We start from the raw sequence: 21,910 nt of genomic DNA, 5'->3' as shown, positions 1-21,910 counted from the left end.
TGGATAAAACACCAATCCAAATTGGGATTCCCTGAGCAATCCCCACCATTGCATGTCGGTCTATAAAAGAATTTTCTCAAACTTGCCTTCTTCTGCCTGCCAGGGGCTCAGAGTCACCCACAACTAACGTTAGGGTACAGCCACAGGGCTAGCCAAGCCAAATCATCACCACCACTCTGTCCCAAGGCACACAGCTCTCCTTTCATACTCCTTCCGCCCTGTGAGCTGGGACCCGGAGTATCCTATGCCACAATGTCCAAAGTGTAAGGCCCTGGGGCCCACAAATGCCGGCTAGAGCTAGGAATTAAGTCACGCCCCTAAAGGCAGACAGGCAGAAACAATGATGTCAACCATTACGTGGGGAAGAAAGCTCGGTAAACTAAAAGAAAAGCTGGACTTTACCTAAGTTAAGCATTCAATTACCCATCCCAGGTCAGTTCAAAACCATTACATGTGCTGGTGAATCTTATCCACTTGCCTGGATTTAGAATCACCATGGAAACACTGCTCTGAGTATATCAGTGAAGATTTTTCAGACAGGCTTAACTGAGGAGGGAAAACCAATCCATGATGTAGGTGATGCCAGGCCATCGGTGGGGTCCCGGACTGAAAAAGAAGGAGACAGAACCGAGCCCCAGCCTGGATCTGCCTCTGCTCGCTGACTCACGCTCCCGCCGCTGTGTCTGTCCCCCTTCCGCTCTTGTTCTTGTCAGGCGTTTCCACGACGCCAAGAGAAGTAACTGATGCTGAAAGCTGGTGCTGCAGAACAGGCCCTGTTTCACTACACCCTCTGGTTGTTTCTACCTCGTCTGCCCATTACAGTTTTGCACCTTTCTGCTGACGACTCCAAACGGGGACCAGACTTTCAGGGGGGTCTTCCCCACTGTTTCCTGCCTCAGGAGCTGTGTGCTGCCCTGACTGGCCCAGGCTCCAGAGTTCCCAGTAACCATGTGTGTTTGTAAACAGACATTTCAAACTTTCCAAACTGCCACTAACAATAACTTGGGTTTTTTTATAACATACTTTACATATTTTTGTGCCTCACAACCAGCATTCTGTGTTTTGATTTTAATGTAACATTTTTATTCAAAAAATTCATTTTCAGGAAATATGACCAATCCGTTTTTCTGCCTTTCCTCATAACAGTAATCTATGATTCAAGGCTGATTAACACAGCTCATGCAGTTCTTGCTAAAAGCCTAATGTGGGGGGAAAACCTTTTTTATCAGGTTGACAAATTAAGTTGTTAATGCTATTACGTCTCATGATATTAACAAACAAAATAAACTGAAAAAAATAGTTAGAAAACAAATGTTCCAAGGATGTGCCAAGGTGTTTTTTAAAGGTCTTCATGAGCTATGACTCTGCCCTAAGATAAGGCTGGAGACAAAGTCAGAGAGCCCTCAGGCTCCCGCCAGCCAGCTCCACACTCCCCAGTCCCCAAGCCAACAATGTATGCTTAGGCACAGACATTTCAAACTTCCCATTTCTCCAAAGATCTGAGTCAGTCCCATGCGGAACATGAAAGATGAATCAGAACAGATGTGTTCAAAGATGGACAGCTGTCGTGATGGCTCTTGGGAGCAACATTTACAAACACTGACCTAAAGGATTGTTTCCAACCAAGATGACCTGGGAAACTCACACACAGGTGATGTGGGATTCCCCTCTGTATGTTGTGAATACCATTGGTGAACAGAGAAACTGCCTTGGTCTGTTGATAGGGCAGAACTTAGGTAGGCAGGGAAAACTAAACTGAATGCTGGGAGAAAGGAAGCAGAGTCAGAGAGAAGCCATGGAGCCCTGTGGGAGTCAGACTGAACTTTACCCAGTAAGCCACAGTCACGTGGCGATACACAGATTACTAGAAATGTGGTGTAGGACGGTTAAATTAAGATGTAAGAGTTAGCCAGTAAGAAGCTAGAGCTAATGGGTCAAGCAGTGTTTTAAATAATACAATTTCTGTGTGGTTATTTCAGGGCTGAGCAGCAGAGAACCAACAAGCAGCCTCCTTCAACAGACTGGGATGTGTTTAAAACTGTTTGGGCTTTGTGCCTATGCTGTATCTAAATGTCAAAAAAAGTTATTGATTTTGCCGGGTGGTGGTGGCTCATGCCTTTAATCGCAGTGTACCAAAAGGGGTGACAGGCTGTGTTCCCACCAGGATCCTGGCTCCCTGGCTGCCTGATCCTGAAATAATTACACGGAAACTGTATTCTTTTAAACACCGCCTGGCCCATTGTCTCCAGCCCCTTATTGGCTAACTCTCACATATTAATTAACCTATTTCTAATAATTTGTATATCACCATGAGGTCGTGGCTTACCAGGAAGATTCTAACCCACGTCCATCTTGGGCTGGAGCTTCATCGTCTGCCTGACTCTGTTTCTTTCTCCCAGTATCCTGTTCTGTCTACTCTGCCTATCTAAGCTGTGGTCCTATCAAAAGCCAAGTCAGTTTCTTTATTAACCAATGAAAGTAACACATAGACAGATGACCCTCCTACATCATCCCCGGCACTCTGGAGGCAGAGGCAGGCGGATCTCTGTGAGTTCGAGGCCAACCTGGTCTACAAGAGCTAGTGCCAGGACAGGCTCTGAAAGAGAAACCCTGTCTTGAAAAAAAAGTTATTGATTTTTATAAATACTGACCTTCTCGTCCTAATATTTATAACATATATTTTCTCTGTTTCCTACTAGGTAGAACCAGATGTTAGATAGCCACTGACTCAACCACACTCTTTAAACACCAAGTACCCATTTCCTCCAGCCACCACCTTTACTTCTTTAAAATGTTATTAATTATTTCCATTTCCAAAGGTCACACATGGAGGTGTTACTTTAAATACATAGAACAAAACCAAAAGATTTGGACTGGATTATAGTGGCTAATAGATCCATACAACCCAGAAATTTCTTTCTTGAGTCTTCTGGTAGTTATTTCTCTCTCATGAAGGCCTGCCTTCCTGATTATCCAACCTCATCATCAGACAAGAAGTTAAATTTAATTTACTTTTAAAAAAATGTTTATTTATTATGTAGCAGTTTTCATCCCTGCACTCCAGCAGAGGGCACCAGATCTCATTACAGATGGTTGTGAGCCACCATGTGGTTGCTGAGAATTGAGCTCAGGTCCTCTGGAAGAGCAGCCAGGGATCTTAACCTCTGAGTCATCTCTCCAGCCCCCTTGCATACATTTTTATTTTTGTAACTATAGCCTCTCCTCCTGCTCTCCATGGTGATTCATCCAGAACCCTGTCAGGCATGCTACTTGGACTGGTGAACACAGACACTGGACTATAACTCAGAGATGGACAACCAAATGAACATGGGAGGAAACCTGGGGAGAGTCCAACCTAAGCTCCCATCTCTCTGTTCTTGTTCAGCTCAGAAAAACTCAGACTTGAGTCAGCCCCTATCCATTCACTTAATATATCTAAACAAAAAAGCTGGAAATGTTAGATCATGGCGCATTCCTTGATCTATGACATCAGTCATTCTAGGAAACCAGATCTGGTAAAGAAATCAATGTGCCTTGCCCTTTCTGGGGAGTGGATGCGGGGTTGGGTGGGGGGAAGGTGGAGGAAGCGAGGGAGTAGGAACTGGGATTGGTATGTAAAATGAAAAAAAGATAAATTGTTTTTTTAAAAAAATAAAATAAAGGGCTGGAGAGATGGCTCAGAGGTTAAGAGCATTGCCTGATCTTCCAAAGGTCCTGAGCTCAATTCCCAGCAACCACATGGTGGCTCATAACCATACAAAAAATGAGGTCTGGTGCTCTCTTCTGGCCTGCAGGCATACACAGAGACAGAATATTGTATACATAATAAATAGATAAATATCTAAAAAAAGAAAATAAAAAAGAAAATAAAAAAGAAATCAGGCACTGCCCGTCCCCTGCTGGGAGCATTGAAGCATACAGGTGTCAGCAGGAGAAAGCAAACCTGAGGAGGAGAACATACCTCCCCTGGAACCCTGGCCCCTTATAGACTGTAGCAACTACGGGGAGGTATAAACACACACTTCTCCCCATCTCTGCAGTCCTTGGCTCTGAGTTAGGTCAGGTTCCTGATGTTTTCAAGCCATGTATTCCCCTGTGAAACGTTACAAAAGTGAGTAATCCTCTTAGTCCCAAGGATGTTCCTCCCTGATGTCTTAATTCCCCAGGATGTGGGCCTCCCTGGTGGCTCACTCTAAGCGGGATGCCTTTCTAGAGACACAAGGAAAAGAAGAACCTCTATTTTCTCAGACACTCGACTTGGAACATAGCTAGTAAAGCAGCTCTCCCCCGCCCCCTCACTGCTTCTGCCATGATCACTCCTTCCCATTTAACAAGGGAGATACAAAAATGTGCAGTTTGGTTGGGGAAGGCCAGGGGAGGCAGATAAAATGGTGAGCGGACAGCGTGGGCGCATTATTATTAAGCAGGCTATTGCAACGAAAGAGAAGTCCAACAACACCTGGAGCTGGCAGGACACGGCAGCAGCACCCACATGATGGTTTGACAGGCATGCAAAATGTAAGAGTCATGGAGGCTCGCACCAAGGTCCCTGGCTCACTGAGCCAGGCAGGAGATAGCAGGATCAGGGTCCTGGTAAAGTGGTCGTTGAGAGGCTACAGTATGAAGCAAAGGAGACTCTCACACATACACAATGTTGAGATGCTGCGACTTTAGGACATCTATGGCATAAAGCCATCTATGGCACAAAATTCAGCTGGCCCAAGAGAGAGGGTATATGTGTTATAGGTGACAGAAATGGGAATCTGGAGCTACCCAAGGCTGCTGGAGCCCACCAGATTCCATCGAGAGCCCCAGATAGTGGGCATGGAGCTGAAGGTTTGGTGTTTGCCTTGCTGGATTTCAGTCCTTTGGTCTAATCTTTCCTTCCTGTGTCCTTATTCCTCCTTTCTGGAGTGAGACTGTTTGTCTCACTCCTTTGTTATACTGTAAAAAAGGTAACTTGGATTTGGGTTTCCAGAAGCTCATAGTTAGATTGCCTTGAGTCTCACAAGACACTCTGAACTTAGCTTCTCAACAATGTTAGAACTTTTAAGACTGAGTAAGCCCTTGAAGATAGACCACCAGCTTTTAGGAAGCAAACTTAGTAGAAGAGCAGTCACGGGGGCTTGTGTGTAAGTATGCCAAGGAGATCTCGGCCTCTCTTCTTTTTTCACTTCTGGGTCACCATGAGCGAAGCAGTTTTGCTCTGCTGTTTGCTCCTCGTTAAGATGCCATGTCGTCTCAGTAGCCCAGAACAACGGGTAAAGAAACTGTACTGAAACCCTGAATGAGAGCCTTTCACCCTCATAAATAGATTGAGACAAAAAGCCACTGCAAAGGGCATGGCACGACCGCACCACCTCCTCTCACTTTGAGTTACTTTGTCTCATAATTTGTCAGTTTGGAAACTGTACTTTTTAAACAGTCCCTCCAATACGTTATGCCCTCTGCCCCCTGCACACAGGACATTCCCTATGACGTGACGGGTCTTCACCCTCTCTGCACCTCCATCCACTTCCTTCCAACTCATGAGTTAGCAAACCCAATGGCCCTGTTCTTACACAGCTTGCCAGGGAAGAATGCGTATATTTCTAAATGATTGAAAAAAATCTAATGAGCTATCCATAAACAATATGAAACTCAAAAGCAAGTACCAATTTTTAAAGTTTTATTGTCATTTAGCTGTCTGCTTGCTTTGTGTTTTCTCTGGCTTCCTCGGCATTCGAACTGCACTAGAGATAGCCCAAAAGCCTACATTATTTATTTTCTGATCTTTCGTAGAAAACATCTGTGCACTGTGCTACAGAGACACAGGTATAATTAGGGAATTATCTGGGCCTCGGCTTTCCCCCTAGATAACTAAAGATGATGACAATACTTACTTTGCAGAGTGGCCATAAAGAACACAATGGCTTATGGGAGATGAACAGGCGAGGAGCTAGAGAGATGGCTCAGCTGGTAAAGTACTTGATGTGCAAGCATGAGGACCAGAGTTCAGATCTCCAGTATCCATGTAAAAAGCCATGAACAAGGGCTCTTGTCAGTAACCACTGGGATGGGGAGATGGGAGGAAACATGAAGCTTGCTGAACTAGTGAGAGCCAAGTTTTGAGACCATGTCTCAAAAATTAAGGTAGAGAGCAATTGAGTAAGACACGGATGTGAACCCCTAGTCTCCACATGCACAGACATATACATACACACACACATAAACGTACACATACAGAAACACACAAAGATGAACAGTGAGATAAGATTCAAGGTAAGATTCAAGGTATGCCTACACTGTTACTATTAGCTAAGAACTGTTCAGGGAAAAAAATCCTGTTTTTATTCTTCAGACATCTCCAACTCCTTGGCCAGCAGGTTCCTATCAAACCAACCTGTGGTTAATAGATCTAGGTAAATGAAGAAAATTAAAAATAATATATATGGGATGCCACTCAGTGCTTGTTTGTCATGTGTGGTAAGCCTGGACTCGATCCCCAGAACTACAAAGATAAAAAGAGGGAAGAAGAAATAGAGAGAAATTATTCATACAAAGAACTCAAATGACAGCCATTCGGATGTTTAAAAGGTGCGGTTATCAGCGTTTATGTCTCAGGGTTCCTGTGACCGGCTGACTTACCAACTTAGAAATACAATAATAGCTGTTTCTTTTTAAGGAAACTAAGATGACGTCTCCTTGGATCATTGCAAATCGACATTCCAGCCACCGAAATAAACAGAGCAGAGGGAGACAAGAAGAAAATGGTAAAAACATGAAACAAAGGAAATAACAGTAGACAATGTTGTTTTCCCTAAGCGGTATGCCGCAAGGACCCAGCTACCCTCCCCATAGCTCCACAGCAGTACACAGCGGAGACCACCAGGACCCGAAGCAGCTGTCTGGCATCCTTACAGTGCTCCATGCTGTAAACACGACCTGTGCTAGTCTGGAGACAGCAAACATGAACGAATGCTCCTCCTCTCCCGCACACGATTCCCCTCCACCCTTCTTATCCATGTGCCATGATCCCAAAAGAAAGAATTCATGATAGGAGGATTCAGAGCAGAAACTGACAAACGTGGCAGTGAAGGATACTGGGAGCAGCCCCGTGGTCCTGCAGCGAGACAAAAAGAAGAGCCAGATGCATCTTCCTTTCCAGGTGCAGTTTCAGTAGCCTTCAGGGAAAAAAAAATGAGGGTCTTGTTCTCACGGCCTATCTCCTCTCTGCCTGAGGTAAGCCTGAGGATAGAACCTGTGTCTGTCATTTAAATCTCCTTTAAATGCCCAGCAGGTGCCCTTGGAAAGGTCCTGTAGGCAACGCTTTTCCATTCAAGCCCCGGGCAGATGCTTGGGATTTGGAGCTGAGAACAAACAGGAAGAAGGCCGTGGGAAGAAGCACCTTCTTACCCCTTCACGTTACAGACACACAGGGCTGTCTCTGAGCTTGGCTGAAAAGGAGGCTGAGATTGTTGGCTGTTTAGAAATTGCCATCCCTTCTGTCTGGGAAGCCTGCCCTAGAGACTGTCCACCACGATCCTGGCTGGCTCAGAGGCAGTGACACTCTACACTAGGACTCACACCAGGGAGCTAAAAGCTGATAGTGTCTCTCTACTACACAGACAGGGAACAGGGGGTGCTCCCCCTCAGCGCCCTGCTGCTCTAAGTATCTAATGTAGGTCAGATTGCCCCAGACCATCCTTAAAAATAACCTCGCTGACAGGAAACACACCCTAAACCAGCTCTCTGGAGTGGCAGAAAGAGAAATTATTCGTTTGAGCAACTGAAAGTGCTGTTGCCAACAAATACAATAACAAAAATTAGGACCACAGCTTAAAACTATGTGGGCGAAGGGGTTACCTGTTTCAGGTGAGCAGAGGTAGTTTCAGAAGAACCCAGGGTGGGAAAGTGTGATTAGCAGGCTCCGGACATAGTTCCCTGTAGTTAAACCACCAATCACCTCTGCTCCCGCCCACTTTCCAACACTTCCATTAGCTCCCTGGCTCTTTATCCTTTAAGCCAGCTCCCCTTGAAGGGACAGGAGCCCACTCAAGCTTGTGGCTCTGGCAGGTCTTGCCCTTTCCCCCATTCCCTCTGCCTTGCTAAAAACCATTAGATTCCATTCCTAAAGCTAGGCACCAAGTTCTGTTCCCTTAATTGGCCACTTCCTCCTCCTGAGGCTATCAAAAGCTCCCTTTGGGTCACATAATTAACATGCCCAAGAAAAATTTAACACCTCATTCTACCACAAGGCTTCCCCCACCCCATATCTTTATTAAACCACCATTTGCCTATGGGCCAAGTCTCCCCTCTATCTAGTCCTTTGTTTCTCCAAGACAAACACCCCTTCCCCTTTCCCTTGTCCCCTTCCTGTTGTGGAATATTATTTGAACTGGGCAAAGATGTGTTACATTTGTTGATGCTGCATTTGTTGCTATTTCTCCTTGCCTGCCTAAGGCACCTGACTGGTCTAATAAAAAGCAATTCAGCCAATAGCTACCCCAAAAATGATAGGTGGGGCTGGCAAGCGAAGAGAATAAATAGGAAGAGAAATCCAGGCTCGAAACAAATGAGGAGAAGAAGAAGAGGGAGGAGGAGGAGGAGGAGGAGGAGGAAGAGAAGGAGGAGGAGAAGAAAGAGAAGGAGGAGGAGGAGATAGAGGAGGAGGAGGAGAAGGAGAAGGAGAAGGAGAAGGAGAAGGAGAAGGAGAAGGAGAAGGAGAAGAAGAAGAAGAAGAAGAAGAAGAAGAAGAAGAAGAAGAAGAAGAAGAAGAAGAAGAAGAAGGAAGAAGAAAGAAAGAAAGAAAGAAGAGAATGAGGGAGAAAGAGAGGGAGGCACCTGGGGCCAGCCAGGCAGCCACCAGCCAACAAATACTAAGTAAGACATACTAAAAGAAAGGTAAATAACCCTGAAGTAAAACACAGATAAAGAGAAACAAATCAAAATAAGATTAAAATAAGACCAAGCATTCATAATTAATAACAAGCCTCTGTCATGATTTGGGAGCTGGCTGGTAACCCAGAAGAAAAAGCCTGAAACACCTTCCCCTTCTCCTTCACCCCCTATCACCACACCATAGCCCATTCTAACACAGACCTCCCTTTTCCTCTTATTACACCTGCAAAGTTATTTGCTGCGCTTTTCTCCATGAGTCAGAAAGCAGCCACTTTCACTTTTCTTCCCCTCTTAAGGAAGGATCTCTCTGTGAAAACAGGTTTTTGGGTGAGTTTTGTGCCTAATCCAGGTTCCAGGAGGAAGCGCTCACTGCCCAGGGGTCCCCTTCACTCCTGGGCATTTCTCTTTCTTAAGAACATGCATTTCTCCCCATCTCCTGAACACGCAACTGTCCTGATGGACCAGAAATCCCCCCTCCCAAAAAAAGGCTCCTTATCTCCACCCTTCTGCCATGAAGATGTTCATGCCAGAAAGCCAGTTAGAAACCTTCATTCCATTGTTAAAGGGAAACACAACTACAGACCTTTGCCAAGTGAGTGCCAACAAGCACGACACAGAATTTCATACGAAGGCATCCTCAAGGCAAGAAGCAATCTAATTCACTACTGTGAATGTCATCTCTTTCGATGTCTGAGTTTTTCTCCAATTCTGAGTCATGTTTCAGGGACCACAAGGTCTTTGGCTCTGATCTGTGCAAGCCTCACTTTTGAAGTCACACTGGCACTAGCGATATTACATATCTGTATATGCCTGTACACATACTAGGCTCTTTCTCCTTTCTCAAGGACACCCCCCCACACACACACACATTTATCTACACCGTCAAGCTTTATGCCAACTCCTGCTGTTTCATAGGAAATACTCTATGATGTGATTGACAGCCAACAGAATTTCAGGAAGCATCTTCAGCGCTGTCCCTATTTGCCCAGGGTACAGCTACAACTTGTTTCAGAGCACACTATAGAATAAAAATCATGTCCCCCAAGACTGGTGATGCCCCCTTAAAATCAACCTTAGGACCAATATAATAACTTGCAAATAACAAACAAAGCTGAAAATTGTACCCAGCCAGGTACTAAGTCACTGCATTAAATAGACTCAATCAGTTAACACAAGGGCATCCTTTCTCTAACCCCTGGCACCTCAAAAAGAATTCCCTCCACTCATTACGCTTGATGCACCTTAATAGTAGCAAACAGGCCAGATAGTGATGTTTAAGTTAGGGTCTCCTGGCTCTATAGTTCTTAGTTAAGTACAGAAAAATGCTTCTCAACTAAACTCTACATGCTGAAACATGACAGTTGTCCCTGACCTTTGGATGGTGACAGACCTTTCCAGAATACCCCAGGAAAGGTTAGGACGCCACTAATCTAACCAGTCCTCCGCTGGCCTTCTCTCTCCCCGTCTCCTTAAGCCATAAGACAAGGGTCTCCTACTTTGCCCTCTGCTGGAGTTCCAGTCACTTACGAGTCATGTTCTCAATTTTCATCCCCCCCCCCTTTAGTCACAAGTGCTCAGTCCTCATGAATGGGAGTTGCACCCAAGAGAAGCAGTACCCAGTGCACTGCCTGCCCATACTGTACGAACACACAGCAGCAATACCAGGCTGTGAGGCTCAGAGCCCCTGCCAGACACCTAGGGTGATGATACCTTCACATTGGACTTTCCACCCTCCAGAATTGTGAGCAGTAAATGCTTATTGTTTATAAACCTAAGGAACTTCTTCCTGAAACCAAGAATGGACTAAGTGCACATAGGTGAGATGGCTCAGTGGGTAAAACACTTGGTGTACAAGCCCAATGACCAAAGCCCAATGGTCAATTCTCGGACCCATGTAAAGGTGAAAGGAGAGAACCAACTCCACCAAGTTGTCCTCTGACCCCCTCATACACAAATACACACTGTGCTCACACAATAATAATAAAGTTAAAAACAAAACAGATGAACATAGTCCCTAGGCCAAGATCATAACAGAATGTTCTATGCGTTGTGGAATCTCATGATGTCAGTGCATTATGGAGTTAATCTTTGCTCCTTTCAACCCTGAACACAAGAGTAAATAAGAAGTACTTCTCAATCAGGGATCTGTGGGAGGGAGCCCAGAGCTCTCCAAGCAAGAGGAGCCCAGGGAATGGCGGACAGTGCTGAGCCAAACAGGAACCTGAATATCCTGTCAGCCACAAGCACACAGCCTTGCTTCTTTCCAGAGCTTGGGCTTCCAGAGTCTCTTTGGGGATTCTCCATCTGGGAGTCTTGGACAGTTGGGAAGTATCTGTGCCCGGCCTAAAACAGTTCTGGAAACACATATAGAATTTTAAATTCATTTTAAAGCTTCTACTGTGTTTGTGTGAAAGCCTCTTATGGCTTAAGTAATCACCTCCAAATGCAAAGGGCTTAAAGGGATTTGGTGAAATTCCTTCTAGGAATTTCTGTGACAAGATACTAACTTGCTTTTTACTTATGTCAGTAACTCTGCATGTGTGCCTACTATCAAAAGTTATAGGTGTTATAAAACGGCACAGGGTGAACCTGGCAGCTGAGAGTCAGAGATCTCAAAGTGGGCGGGAGACAAATATGTCATGCAGACAGAGCTTGAATGTGGTGTTTATTGAGATAAAAGGAATGGGGAGGGCAGAGAGAGAGAGGGAGGGAGAGAGATAGAAAGAGAGAGAGAGAGAGAGAGAGAGAGAGAGAGAGAGAGAGAGAGCGGCTTGCCTCTCTATAAGAACAGTGGGAAGAGAGCCGGAGTAGGAGGGGCTTTGTCTATTAAAGGAACCTTTGCACCTGCATAGTCAGGGAACTGCTTGCCATGGGTAGAAGGGTGCCGCATTATGCCTGGTTCCCAAGGGACAGGGCCAAGGTGTGCCTGGATACTAACAATGGGTATGTATGTGAGCACATACACATGATTGTTTATGTGTATCTAGATACATAATAGATGGTGATAAGTAGTAAATTGATAGATGGCGATAGTGGAATTTGACTGATGGATGATCAACAGACAGAAGAAAGGGATACACATGGACAGACATGGGCACATAGATGAATAATAATCAGATATGACACTTTTAGAATGAATTTTGAACACCTTATAATTTGAAGGTCTAAGCCCTGACACTTCAGAATGTAACTCTATTTGGAAACAGGGCTTCTAAAGGGGTTAACTGAATAGAAGCAATCTGATAGACATCCTGAGAGAGATGGGGGCACACAGAGGGACTAAATGAGAACAGGTGGCAAAAGGACAACCATCAGTGAGCCTAGGACAAAGACTGACGACAGGGCCTTTCCTTATGGTCCTCAGTGTCTGTTGAAGTTTCTTTGCCTGCAGTATCTTGTAGTTCAAGCAAACTTCTATAAGTGCTGAATAAATCTGAGGAAAACTGTTCTCTTTAATGAATTAAACTGTCATTAGAAAGCAAGCTGTCATTCATCTTTAACCTTAACTTGAAAGCTCTTTACATCTGACTTACTTTATCCCAACCATTCTTGCAGTCGTGAAACAATAAATATACCTTTGAAAAGAAAGCTATTTCTGAACTGTCATTAATCCACCCACTCCTGTGCCACCTTCAACAGGTACATGAAGAGTTCCCACAAGAATGCTCTGTGAGAAGGAAGAGTGATTGTTCTAAACAAGGTAAATTAGGAGGAGAAAGTTCAGATCAAACACTGTGAGTAGAATCATGAGAAACTTAGTGGAGACAAAAAACAAAAATTGTCCAGGCCTACAGACTCTAGATTCAGGCTTATATTGAGAATCATTCTCACTCCTGATGACCCCCAGGTCCCAGCGCGCGCGCATACACACACACAAACACACACACACACACACACACACACACACACACACACGGGCTGCATGACAGCATGGTGACATAGACAGCATCTTGAAGAGTCTCAGTTTAGCACAGGAACTCCGGCTTGGCACAAACAAAGACAGTCCTCAAAGTTTCCACCCATTCTCTTCCATCCTCCAAGCTGGACTTGGATCTTCCTCTTTCCAGACTCCCACTTTTCCTTCCCTTGAGGGCGGGCTTCATGAAACAGTCTTCTCCTCTCAGATTGAAACAAGCAAGGAAGCTCCTTAAATAGGAAGGTAAACAACTCAAAACTGCTCCAGGAAGTCCCTGAAACCAACCAGATTCATTAGGCCCCTCCCTGCCAGAGTAAACAATAAAAGCTGGGAGTCACCCTCAGACAGACCCTAGAGAGCCAAGCTGGAAAGACTGAAATAAGACAAGCTCCCCGGAAGAAGCAAAAGGCACTGAGCTGTCTGGAAGAGGTCTAGACCAGTCACTGCAGTGGTACTCTCCAACCTGTTGAGCTGTGTGCAGGCTGTGCAGTATGTCCCAGGATTCCTAGCTTTTATGAGCTGTCACTCATGCTGGGGTAGGCCTTGGTGATGTAGCTGTCTTGGAGTCATTCTGTTCCTGGAAGTAACCCCTCACCCATAATCCCGTAAGTATCCCTAATAAAACTCATTGGCTCACCAAGCTAGACTTGTGGTATCTGTACTTTGGGTTGCTATGGGTTTCCTACCTACAGTGAGTAGATGTGTGTTTTGCATCTCCCCAGAAGAGCTTTGTCACATGATAGGGGTTCAGCACCACCTCTACTCTACTGTGGTACCTTGTCCAACTACTCTAGCACATGAAGACTCTTTTCTTCTCTCAAATTCCATGGCATGAATTACTTGAATTTCTTACTTAAGAGAGTGGTAATTTGAATGAGGAATGGCCACCATAGAGTCAGGTATTTGAGCACTTGGTCTCCAGTTCGCTGTCGCATTGGGAGATTTAGGAGGTGTGGACTTGGTGGAAGAAGTTTGTCACTTGAGCTATGCTACCTCACTCAATTTTCCAGTTTGTTCTCTCTACTTTGTGTCTCCCGCCAATGATGGAACTCCGGCCACCATGTCTGCCACTTGCTGCCAGGTCCCTGTGCCATTATGGACTCTTAGCCCTCTGGAACTGTAAGCCTAAACAAACTCTTCCTTAAGTGGTATTTTATTACAGCAACATCAAAGTAGCTAACACAAACAGCGTGACTCCAGCTCCCAAGAGATCAGCCTGCCGCTCACAGGGTATTCATGCTGATTTATGTAGCCGTAGTTCTAAAACATTGGGGCCAGGTGAAATAAAACCGTAAACTTCAGGCATTTGTGTCGCCCTAGGGAACCACTCTGTAAGTTTTAATTACCAGAGTTTATAAAACATTTGGCACAGACTACAGTAAGTGGAATAGGCTGTATCTTAAATCATTTGGGATGATTTGTCAAAACCGGATTGCTTTACTTCTCTCCAGTGGTATCCAGCCTCAAGCAGCACAAACCCTTCCTACAGCCCTGAGCTAAATCATTCTGTGGACAGGCAAGAACAAGGGGAAGGGGTCAATGGGATCTTGTAGTTACAGGAGGTTGAGACAACGCATCAGGAAACCTCAAACACAAGGATCATCTTCTCAGTCTGGAGTTTTGACACAGGGGCAGCCATTGTTCACTCTGTCCATTCGTCTAGCCCTCAGCCACCCTAGAGGATCTGCCAATAAGAAGCAAGCCAGAGCCTGGTGGAGCAAGGGCACTAATGGCTCCCAGCAACCTACAACTTCACCTCACACAAACAGCCTGGTGAGAACAGAGCAAGGAGGGGCCTTGCAAAAGGATGAGTGGATAGCAGAGCCTGCCCCTTGCCTGAGGATTCCCAAGCATCTAAAAGTACCTAGCTCACCTTCCTTTGGTGGCGGGCTGCTAGGGCGAATAGCTAACTGCAGACAGTAAGGATAACTACAACCATGAAGTGATTGTCCGTGGTAGCCATAATCTCAGAATCTCACTTCTGGCACTCTTTGCTCAGTCTCAGACTCAAAGGAATACAGGGTGACTCTCCCTGCACCATTAGGCTGGGGAGAAATTTCAAAACACTGCCGTGAATAGGACACAGGCTTCTGTAACGCTGTCCAGGGCCTCATCTGGAATGTCTGCTTCTTCCGTGGAATTGTGTTACCATGGACGGGGCGGGGAGACAGTAGAGGTGTAGCGTCATATCCGCTCACTTGCCTCCTTACGTCTCTTTCTGGGCCTCCCAGACAATGCGAGTCCCCTGTGGGAAGCAGGTCCTCAGCCCACCCCACCTCCCCTGGCGGTTGTTTTGCCGCCACAAGGCCATGTGTGGGGAAAGCAACTGCACTATTTGAAGGCCAATTTTCTGAAGCTTGTAAATCATTTTCACCTGAAGGGCTGTGGCATTTTAGTAATGTTCTCTAGTCAGGGAAGTAATTATATAGGTCTCGGCAGAAGCAGAAGCGACAATTAAACCCACATGCTACCTTCAGTGTTAGCATCTCATAGAGAGATTTTTCAGCCTCTGCTTTTTTTTTCTTCACATCTAAGCAAAATTATCATAGGCTGAACAAGCATGTTCACAAGGCAGGAGAAGCAAAAAAATTAATGTCTCACATGCTTTCTCCATCTTTCTAACAGAAATAAATGCTTTTCATACTACAGTATAAAAAGAAAAAAAATCACTTTGTACCTTTGCCCAAAATAACAGTTAAGGAGAGCCTAGGAGTTAGACACACCCCCTTGTTAGGCAAACAGACAGGGAGTAGGGCTATGGCTAGGTAATGAAGGTGGTGGTATTTAACCTCCTGGACCTGAGACAAAAGCTGTCAGGCCCCTGCCAGCAGGCCCCCTGATGATGGACTGGCCATCAAAAACCTGTCACGCAACAGTTGGGGGCTGTCAACTACCCTATCTGTCTTTAGACTGATCAACCCAAAAGGAAAGGAAGGTACTGACTCTTCAAAGGTTTTTAAACTCCCAGCCCCAGAGAAGAGAATGGGTTTTTGACCTCCCCCTGCTTTGCAGGTCTTTTTCTCTGTATGTTTGTGGCATGTTTGTGGCATGTATTACTGTGGGGCAATGGTCTGTACCCTGTCACTTGTATCTTAAATAAACGCTGATTGGCCAGTAGCCAGGCAGGAAATATAGGTGGGGCGACCAGGCAGGAAGTAGAGGTGGGGCAACAAGAATTCTGGGAAGAGGGAAATTTAGAAGAAGCCAGACACAGAGCAAGCAAGATGTGATGGCCTCGCCGAAAAAGGTGCCAAGACACATGGCTAACACAAACAAGTATTGTGGGCTAATATAAGTTATAAGAGTTAATAAGAAGCCTGAGCTAATAGGCCGATCAGTTTATAATCAATGTAGACCTCTGTGTGATTTCTTGGGACTAAACAGATATGGGACTTAGTGGGACAGAAAACCTCAATCGACAATGTATGTGTGTCCTAACCCCTAAATAAACACCTTCCTTCAACTGCTGATTCTGACTGTGGTATCTGAGCTTTCTCTGCTGCCACCTGATATGCCTCAGGTTTTGCCTGGCAGAGAAAACGAATTTAATCCCCAGGCCCCAAGACTGTATTAGCATCATCTTAGATGGACCCTAATTCTCCCTAAACATTGAAACCTTAACTATGTTCCACATCCTAAGGAAAATACATCTCCCCCTGCCCCACCCCAATTGTTTGCTATGCTGAGGTCTGAAGAAAATCACAATTTTAGGAAAATGAAATGCATGTGAAAGTCATTTTCAACCACAAACAACAGACAAATCAGACAAATTTGTCAACTTGCACCTTGGGAGATACTCATCGGTGCGGACTGCTCTTGCGTAGGAGTTCAGTTCCCAACACACAACTAAAGGTTGTGGTATTGTCAGTACTTTTTCTGGGTACTTCTCTTCATATGTTCTCTCTCTGTGTGTCTCTGTCTCTGTCTCTCTCTCATTCTGATGAACCCCTCTTTCCAAGTGGGAGTCTCCGAATGCCGACTAAGTAAGCATTTTCTTGTCTAAATGCTCCTACATCTAAATCTTCCTCTAATTCAGAAATAAATATAGAATCAAGCAGACAGATTGCTACTCTTTCCTATTTTAATCTAAGCATAAAAAGCCCATACTCTGAGAAATACAATTTATGGGACCTCCTCATGTATTTGATTATTTTTGCTTTCCAAAGCCCCTTGAAATACATTAATCTTCCCTGCAGAGTCCATAACTCTTCTACTCGTACAAACACTTCAAGACCTCCCACCCCACAAAAAAAAAAAAAAAAAAAAAAAAGGAATGTCCAGCCCTTGACCACAAATCCAACTCTGACCTCTCACCATGCTCCTGACTGGGATTGGGGGAACTTTTTTTCTCTCTTTCTTTATTGTCTGCTGAGTTGCTCGCCAGTTTCTCTCCCATCCAAGTCCAAAGCCAGAAGATAGGACTGCCCTGTCCTTTCCTCTGGGCATGCTCAGTAATGGTGGCTTTTCATCACCTACTCTACTCAAAACTGCCCCTGTGTCCTCACTCTCCAGCTGGTTGTCTCTCCCAGGGGATCCCCCTTGGTCCCAGGAAATGTTCAAGCACCCCTTTCGCACCAAATTTGAACAAGGCAGGTTTATTCGTTACCCAGGACACCTCTGAATTGCATATGCTCAATTCGTGTTCCCTTGAAGGCCCAGTCACTAGGCTTAGCATAGAAGTAACAGATCTCCTAAGGCATCTCTTCTGCAGCCTTTTCTCTTAACCCTTATACTATTATTCATCTTCTGTGTCTTTGTGGTGCTGGGGATGTGACACAGGGTCCCACTTGTGGTGGGCAAGTGCACCATTGCTGAGCTACACCTCAATCCAGCACTTGTATTCATTGATTCTCTCTGTCTCTCCCTCCCTTCCTCTGTGTGTGTGTGTGTGTGTGTGTGTGCATATTCTGAAGATGCTTCTGCATATGTATACCTAGGTGTGTGGAGGCCAGAGATCAATGTAACATGTCTTCCTCTATTCCACTCCAACTTTATTTATTTATTTATTTATTTATTTATTTATTTATTTGAGGCAGGGTCTTTCATTGAAGCAGAATCGCTCTGATTGAGCTGGACTGAACTTCAGAGAGCCACCTGGCTCTACCGCTACCCTGACCCAGAGAACTAGGGCTACAGGCATGCACCATTGCACCTAACCTTTTTTATGGATTCTGGGGATCCAAACCCAGGTTCTCATGCTTGCAAGGCAGGAACCTTACCAGCTGAGCCATCTCCCCAGCTCAACCCTCACACTCTTGGAGTGGCTGGTAGGTACAGCCTTCAGATAGGGACCTTAGCCTTTCTACTTGGCAGCTCAGAACTTGAAAGTGTGTGCCCTAGGCAGAAAGCTTACCCTGGTGCCCTTACTTTACCTACAGGCACGTGTTTGTGACTGAGTGCTAACTTCCGATTCCTTCTCTTCTTTTTTTCTAAAAGAAATGAATGTGAGCATTGGAAAAGAAAATGCATCACCCTCTAATCCTGTGGGGACCGTCCCCAACAGTCCTGACCACTGACCTTAGGAATGAAGCCCCATCCTGCTGGTTAACTCTCTCAGGACTGGTTCAAATGCTGGCCACATCTCTTCTCTGCCAGGCTAACATTGTCACTGTCTGTTCCTCTCAATGACCTGGTCATCAGATCCTTGCCTCCAACCACCTTCCTCCAGATTCTTTGAAGTGGCCCCTATGCTCTAACTGGGTACTGCTCAGAATTGATCATGGAGTGCAGTGGACCCTGGGCTCCTCCAATCTTAACGCCTCATGGAGGGAAGAGGTGACAGTGGTTATGGGCCTGACTCTAATCCACTCTCCTGTCTATTGGCTATGTAACCATGGACAAGGACCTCGTTTCTTTGTGCTTCTGTCTCTGTTTTTAAAATGGGCACAGTGGTAAATTCCCAATGCATGGGTTTGCTACAGGTATCGCAGTAAAAGAAAACACTTTCATTATCCTGACACGTAACAAGCCCCACCCAAATGTGTGTGAGGAATGGAATGCCCTTACCAAGGAAATCCAAGTCTCTTCCCTAGGCCTCACTTAGACTACCGAAACTCTGGATATCTTTCACATGAATGTAGCTCATAATGGAGGCACTATCCCACCATCTCATCTCTTCTCTTCCTACTCCCCGCTACACACACACACACACACACACACACACACACGCACACCCCTCTTTGAGACAAGGTCTCACTAGCTGACCTCAAACATATCCTCTTCAGTTTCTCATACAATGGAATTTACAATCATGCAACTTTGGCCATTACGGGTGGCATACATGCGTGTGTGTGCATGCTTGTGTGGGGAAGCAAGATAATGTTGCCAGGCTCTCCACCTTGCTTTATTGACACAGGATCTTTCTCAAGTCTAAAGCTCATTGATTCAGAAAGACTAGCTGTCCAGCTAGTCCCAGCCCCCCCCCCCATCTCCACCTCTGTAACATCAGGATTACGGTCACTACATCTGACATTTGTAAATGTGGGTGCTGGGGATCCAAATTCAGTTCCCATAGCTATCTGTCAAGTATTCTACTAACCACTTGTGTGCAGTGCCTAGAGAGACCAGGAGAAGTGTTGGATCCCCTGGGACTGGTGTTACAGACAGTATGGGTGCCAGGAATTGAACCCAGGTCCTCTGGAAGAGCAGCCAGTATTCTTAAACACCTAACCATCTCTTTGGTCCCCTGTCCTCTATTTTAAAACTATCTTTGAACTTCAATGCAGAGATAGAGCTTGAACCTGACTGTGAGCCCAAAATTCTAGGGTTAGTATCTTTTTCAGATATGTTCCCCTCAGATCTGTAGCTATTGTAACTTTATCCACTCTCCCACGGCCGTACATCTCTGTCCCAGGAAGTGGCACCAATGAGAAGGCTCACAAACAGAACCCTGCTCATTTTAAATACCGCACCCTGTCCTTTGATATAGCAGGAGACTGCCTTCCATGCCTCGGCAAAGCCAGGCTTGCTTTATGTTGTCCAGAGCAGCCAGGGCTAAGATAGTGGCGGCAGGAGATACAACAGAAATACATGCACAGGAGTGCAGATCTCTCTCACAGTAAGTGCTGACATTTTCATGTTTTCAAGATGCTGGTTGCCACCTACTAGGTGGCATCATTACCCTCATGAATCATAACTCACATTTGTAGGAGCGTGGAGATGACACACCCCCATCCACAGCCCAACTTGCCATAAATGGCCTCTGGGTGGTCTTCAGCTGTCTTTTAGAAGAACCTGTTCTGGGAGGCGATGTTTCCATCGTTTGAAAAGTCTAGCTCTATTTTCAGGCCTCACGCCTGTCCAAAGGTGACGCCAAAACACTTTCAATGCTCCAGAGCGCGCCCGTCAGGCAAGCTTCAAACCCCGAGTCCCCTTTGGGCTTCAAAACCTCCCCACGTCTGTACTGGCCTCTGCCTTCCCGAAGCAGCTACTTATCCTTGCCCCCACCCCCACCCCGTCGATAGCACCTCGCTGCTATAAACACTGCAACAAAACCGGCAGACAGTGCCCCACCTTCCCCGGATCCCTGCAGCCCGGGCCATTCTCTTGTACCTGTTTTTGCTGCTGTACTCCAAGCCAGGAATCCCAGCTTTCATTTCCAGATCTCCCTCCGCTCCCCACTGTTAACCGGTGGAGTCAGGCTGGAAGATGATAGCTCATTTTCACCTGCACGCTGGAAATACAGACACTTACCTTGGGGAGAGGGCAGTGCGTAGGGATTAATGTGTGGGTGGCAGTTCCTCTGTCTTTCCTGGAGCTATAGGGGCACTTTCCTCCAAGCTTCTTTCCCTCTCAGAACAGTCCCGATTGCTTCATCGTTGCCAGGTTAAATCGAGTACAATATCCGGTGCTCCATGTCAGCTAAAGCGCTGTGGAAACCGAAGCTTCAGACCAGTTTTCTGTCGCACTTGTTCTCAGAAGGCCTTCCTCAGTCCCCTACCCAGAACAGGACAGAGAAGAACGCAGGAGGGAGTTGTAATTGCGGCCTCAACAGTAAGGTGGCACAAGACCCGCTCCCCAGTCTCAACAAACCTGTCAACCGCAGGGTTAGTCCAAAAAAAAAAAAAAAAAAAAAAAAAAAAAAAAAAAGAAAGACAGAAAGAAAGAAAAAAGAAAAAGAAAAAGGGACTCACTGCAGGGGGTGCGCATCTGGGGACCACGCCCTTGGTCTGGAGGCGCAGGTCCCCAACCTCTGGGCTCTGTGAATGCGCCACGGAGGCCCGCAGACCCTGATGGCGGGAAAGTTTCTCACCTGCTGGAGAGGGTGTGGTCTGGTCGAGATGCTCAATGAGCCCACTGAATGCTCATCCCAGCACTAAGAACTGTATCTAGGGTTTCCTGACTCCCTCGGGTCGGAAGATCTGATTTCAGCAGCAGGACAGGCTTCGAACTTGGGAACCCTTCAAAGGGCTCCCGCAAGCTGCCCTCGGTACCGTCCAAACCTGGACGCCCTCCCGATCTTCACCCCCACCGATCCTGATCCCGGGGCAGACTGAACGGCCCCCGGCCCCCGGCCCCCGGCCCCCGGGCTATCCCCACTCCCCATCCTGCCCCGGTTACCGCAGGCTCTACGGTGTCCAGCTCCTCCGGTGCCCAAGCCTCACCACCGCTGCTGGCTGGAGCTGTGTCAGTTGCTCCCTGCGCCGCGGTGCGGTGGAGACACGCGCCCGCGACCTAGTGGTGGAGGCGGGGAGGCGGCGTTGGGCAAGAAGGCTGGGGTTTAGCTCCCAAAAGCCTCCCAGTCCTGGGGTGCTAGAGGACTCGGTGAATGTGGGTAAAAACGTGCATTGAGCAAGGGAAAGATGCCCAGGGGTACTTTGCCCTCTCCCTCTCTGTGGTGGATCCCTTAGACCAGCTTTGGGTAGCAGGCTCTCCTGAGCTGAACAAAAAGAAATGGGACTGCATGAGCAGGATTGCCAGCTATTCTCAACCTCGGGTTCAAGTTCAGAGATGCTTGACCCCGCCATAAGGCACTGCTTAAATTACTATCCCGGATTTTGAGTGCCTCTTCCAACCTAACGGTACAGATAGATGCGATGCAAGGGGCATCAAACACCCTCCAGACAAATCCTGAAGAGTTACCAGTGGACTGGAAGCAGGCTCAAATTAGCAACC

General features: G+C 46.3%; 1 protein-coding gene across 3 annotated transcripts in view; it reads right to left on the bottom strand.

Annotated features, from left to right (window-relative positions):
• Mrap2 (melanocortin 2 receptor accessory protein 2) overlaps nt 1–21,490 on the bottom strand; it is a 38,245-nt gene extending 16,755 nt beyond the window's left edge. Inside the window, exons 1-2 of one of the 3 annotated variants that reach the window (XM_048435805.3) lie at nt 21,356–21,490; nt 20,489–20,731 (exon numbers count right to left, since the gene is read on the bottom strand). Coding sequence is in view for 1 of the 3 variants with exons in the window: in XM_085689496.2 (XP_085545622.2) it covers nt 20,348–20,391 (44 nt within the window). In the remaining 2 variants the exon portion in view is untranslated. Of the gene's footprint in view, nt 1–20,347; nt 20,468–20,488; nt 20,732–21,047; nt 21,285–21,355 lie in introns of those variants that run through there. The other 2 variants (XM_048435806.3, XM_085689496.2) reach the window with 2 other exon arrangements.
• Between the last annotated feature and the right edge of the window lie 420 nt (nt 21,491–21,910).

The sequence above is a fragment of the Myodes glareolus genome, chromosome 4, assembly GCF_982192425.1.
Source record: "Myodes glareolus chromosome 4, mMyoGla1.1, whole genome shotgun sequence".
In the NCBI taxonomy this organism is placed as follows: Eukaryota; Metazoa; Chordata; class Mammalia; order Rodentia; family Cricetidae; genus Myodes; species Myodes glareolus.
Note: the sequence above shows the minus strand (reverse complement) of the source record. Positions and strands in the feature narration are given on the sequence as shown.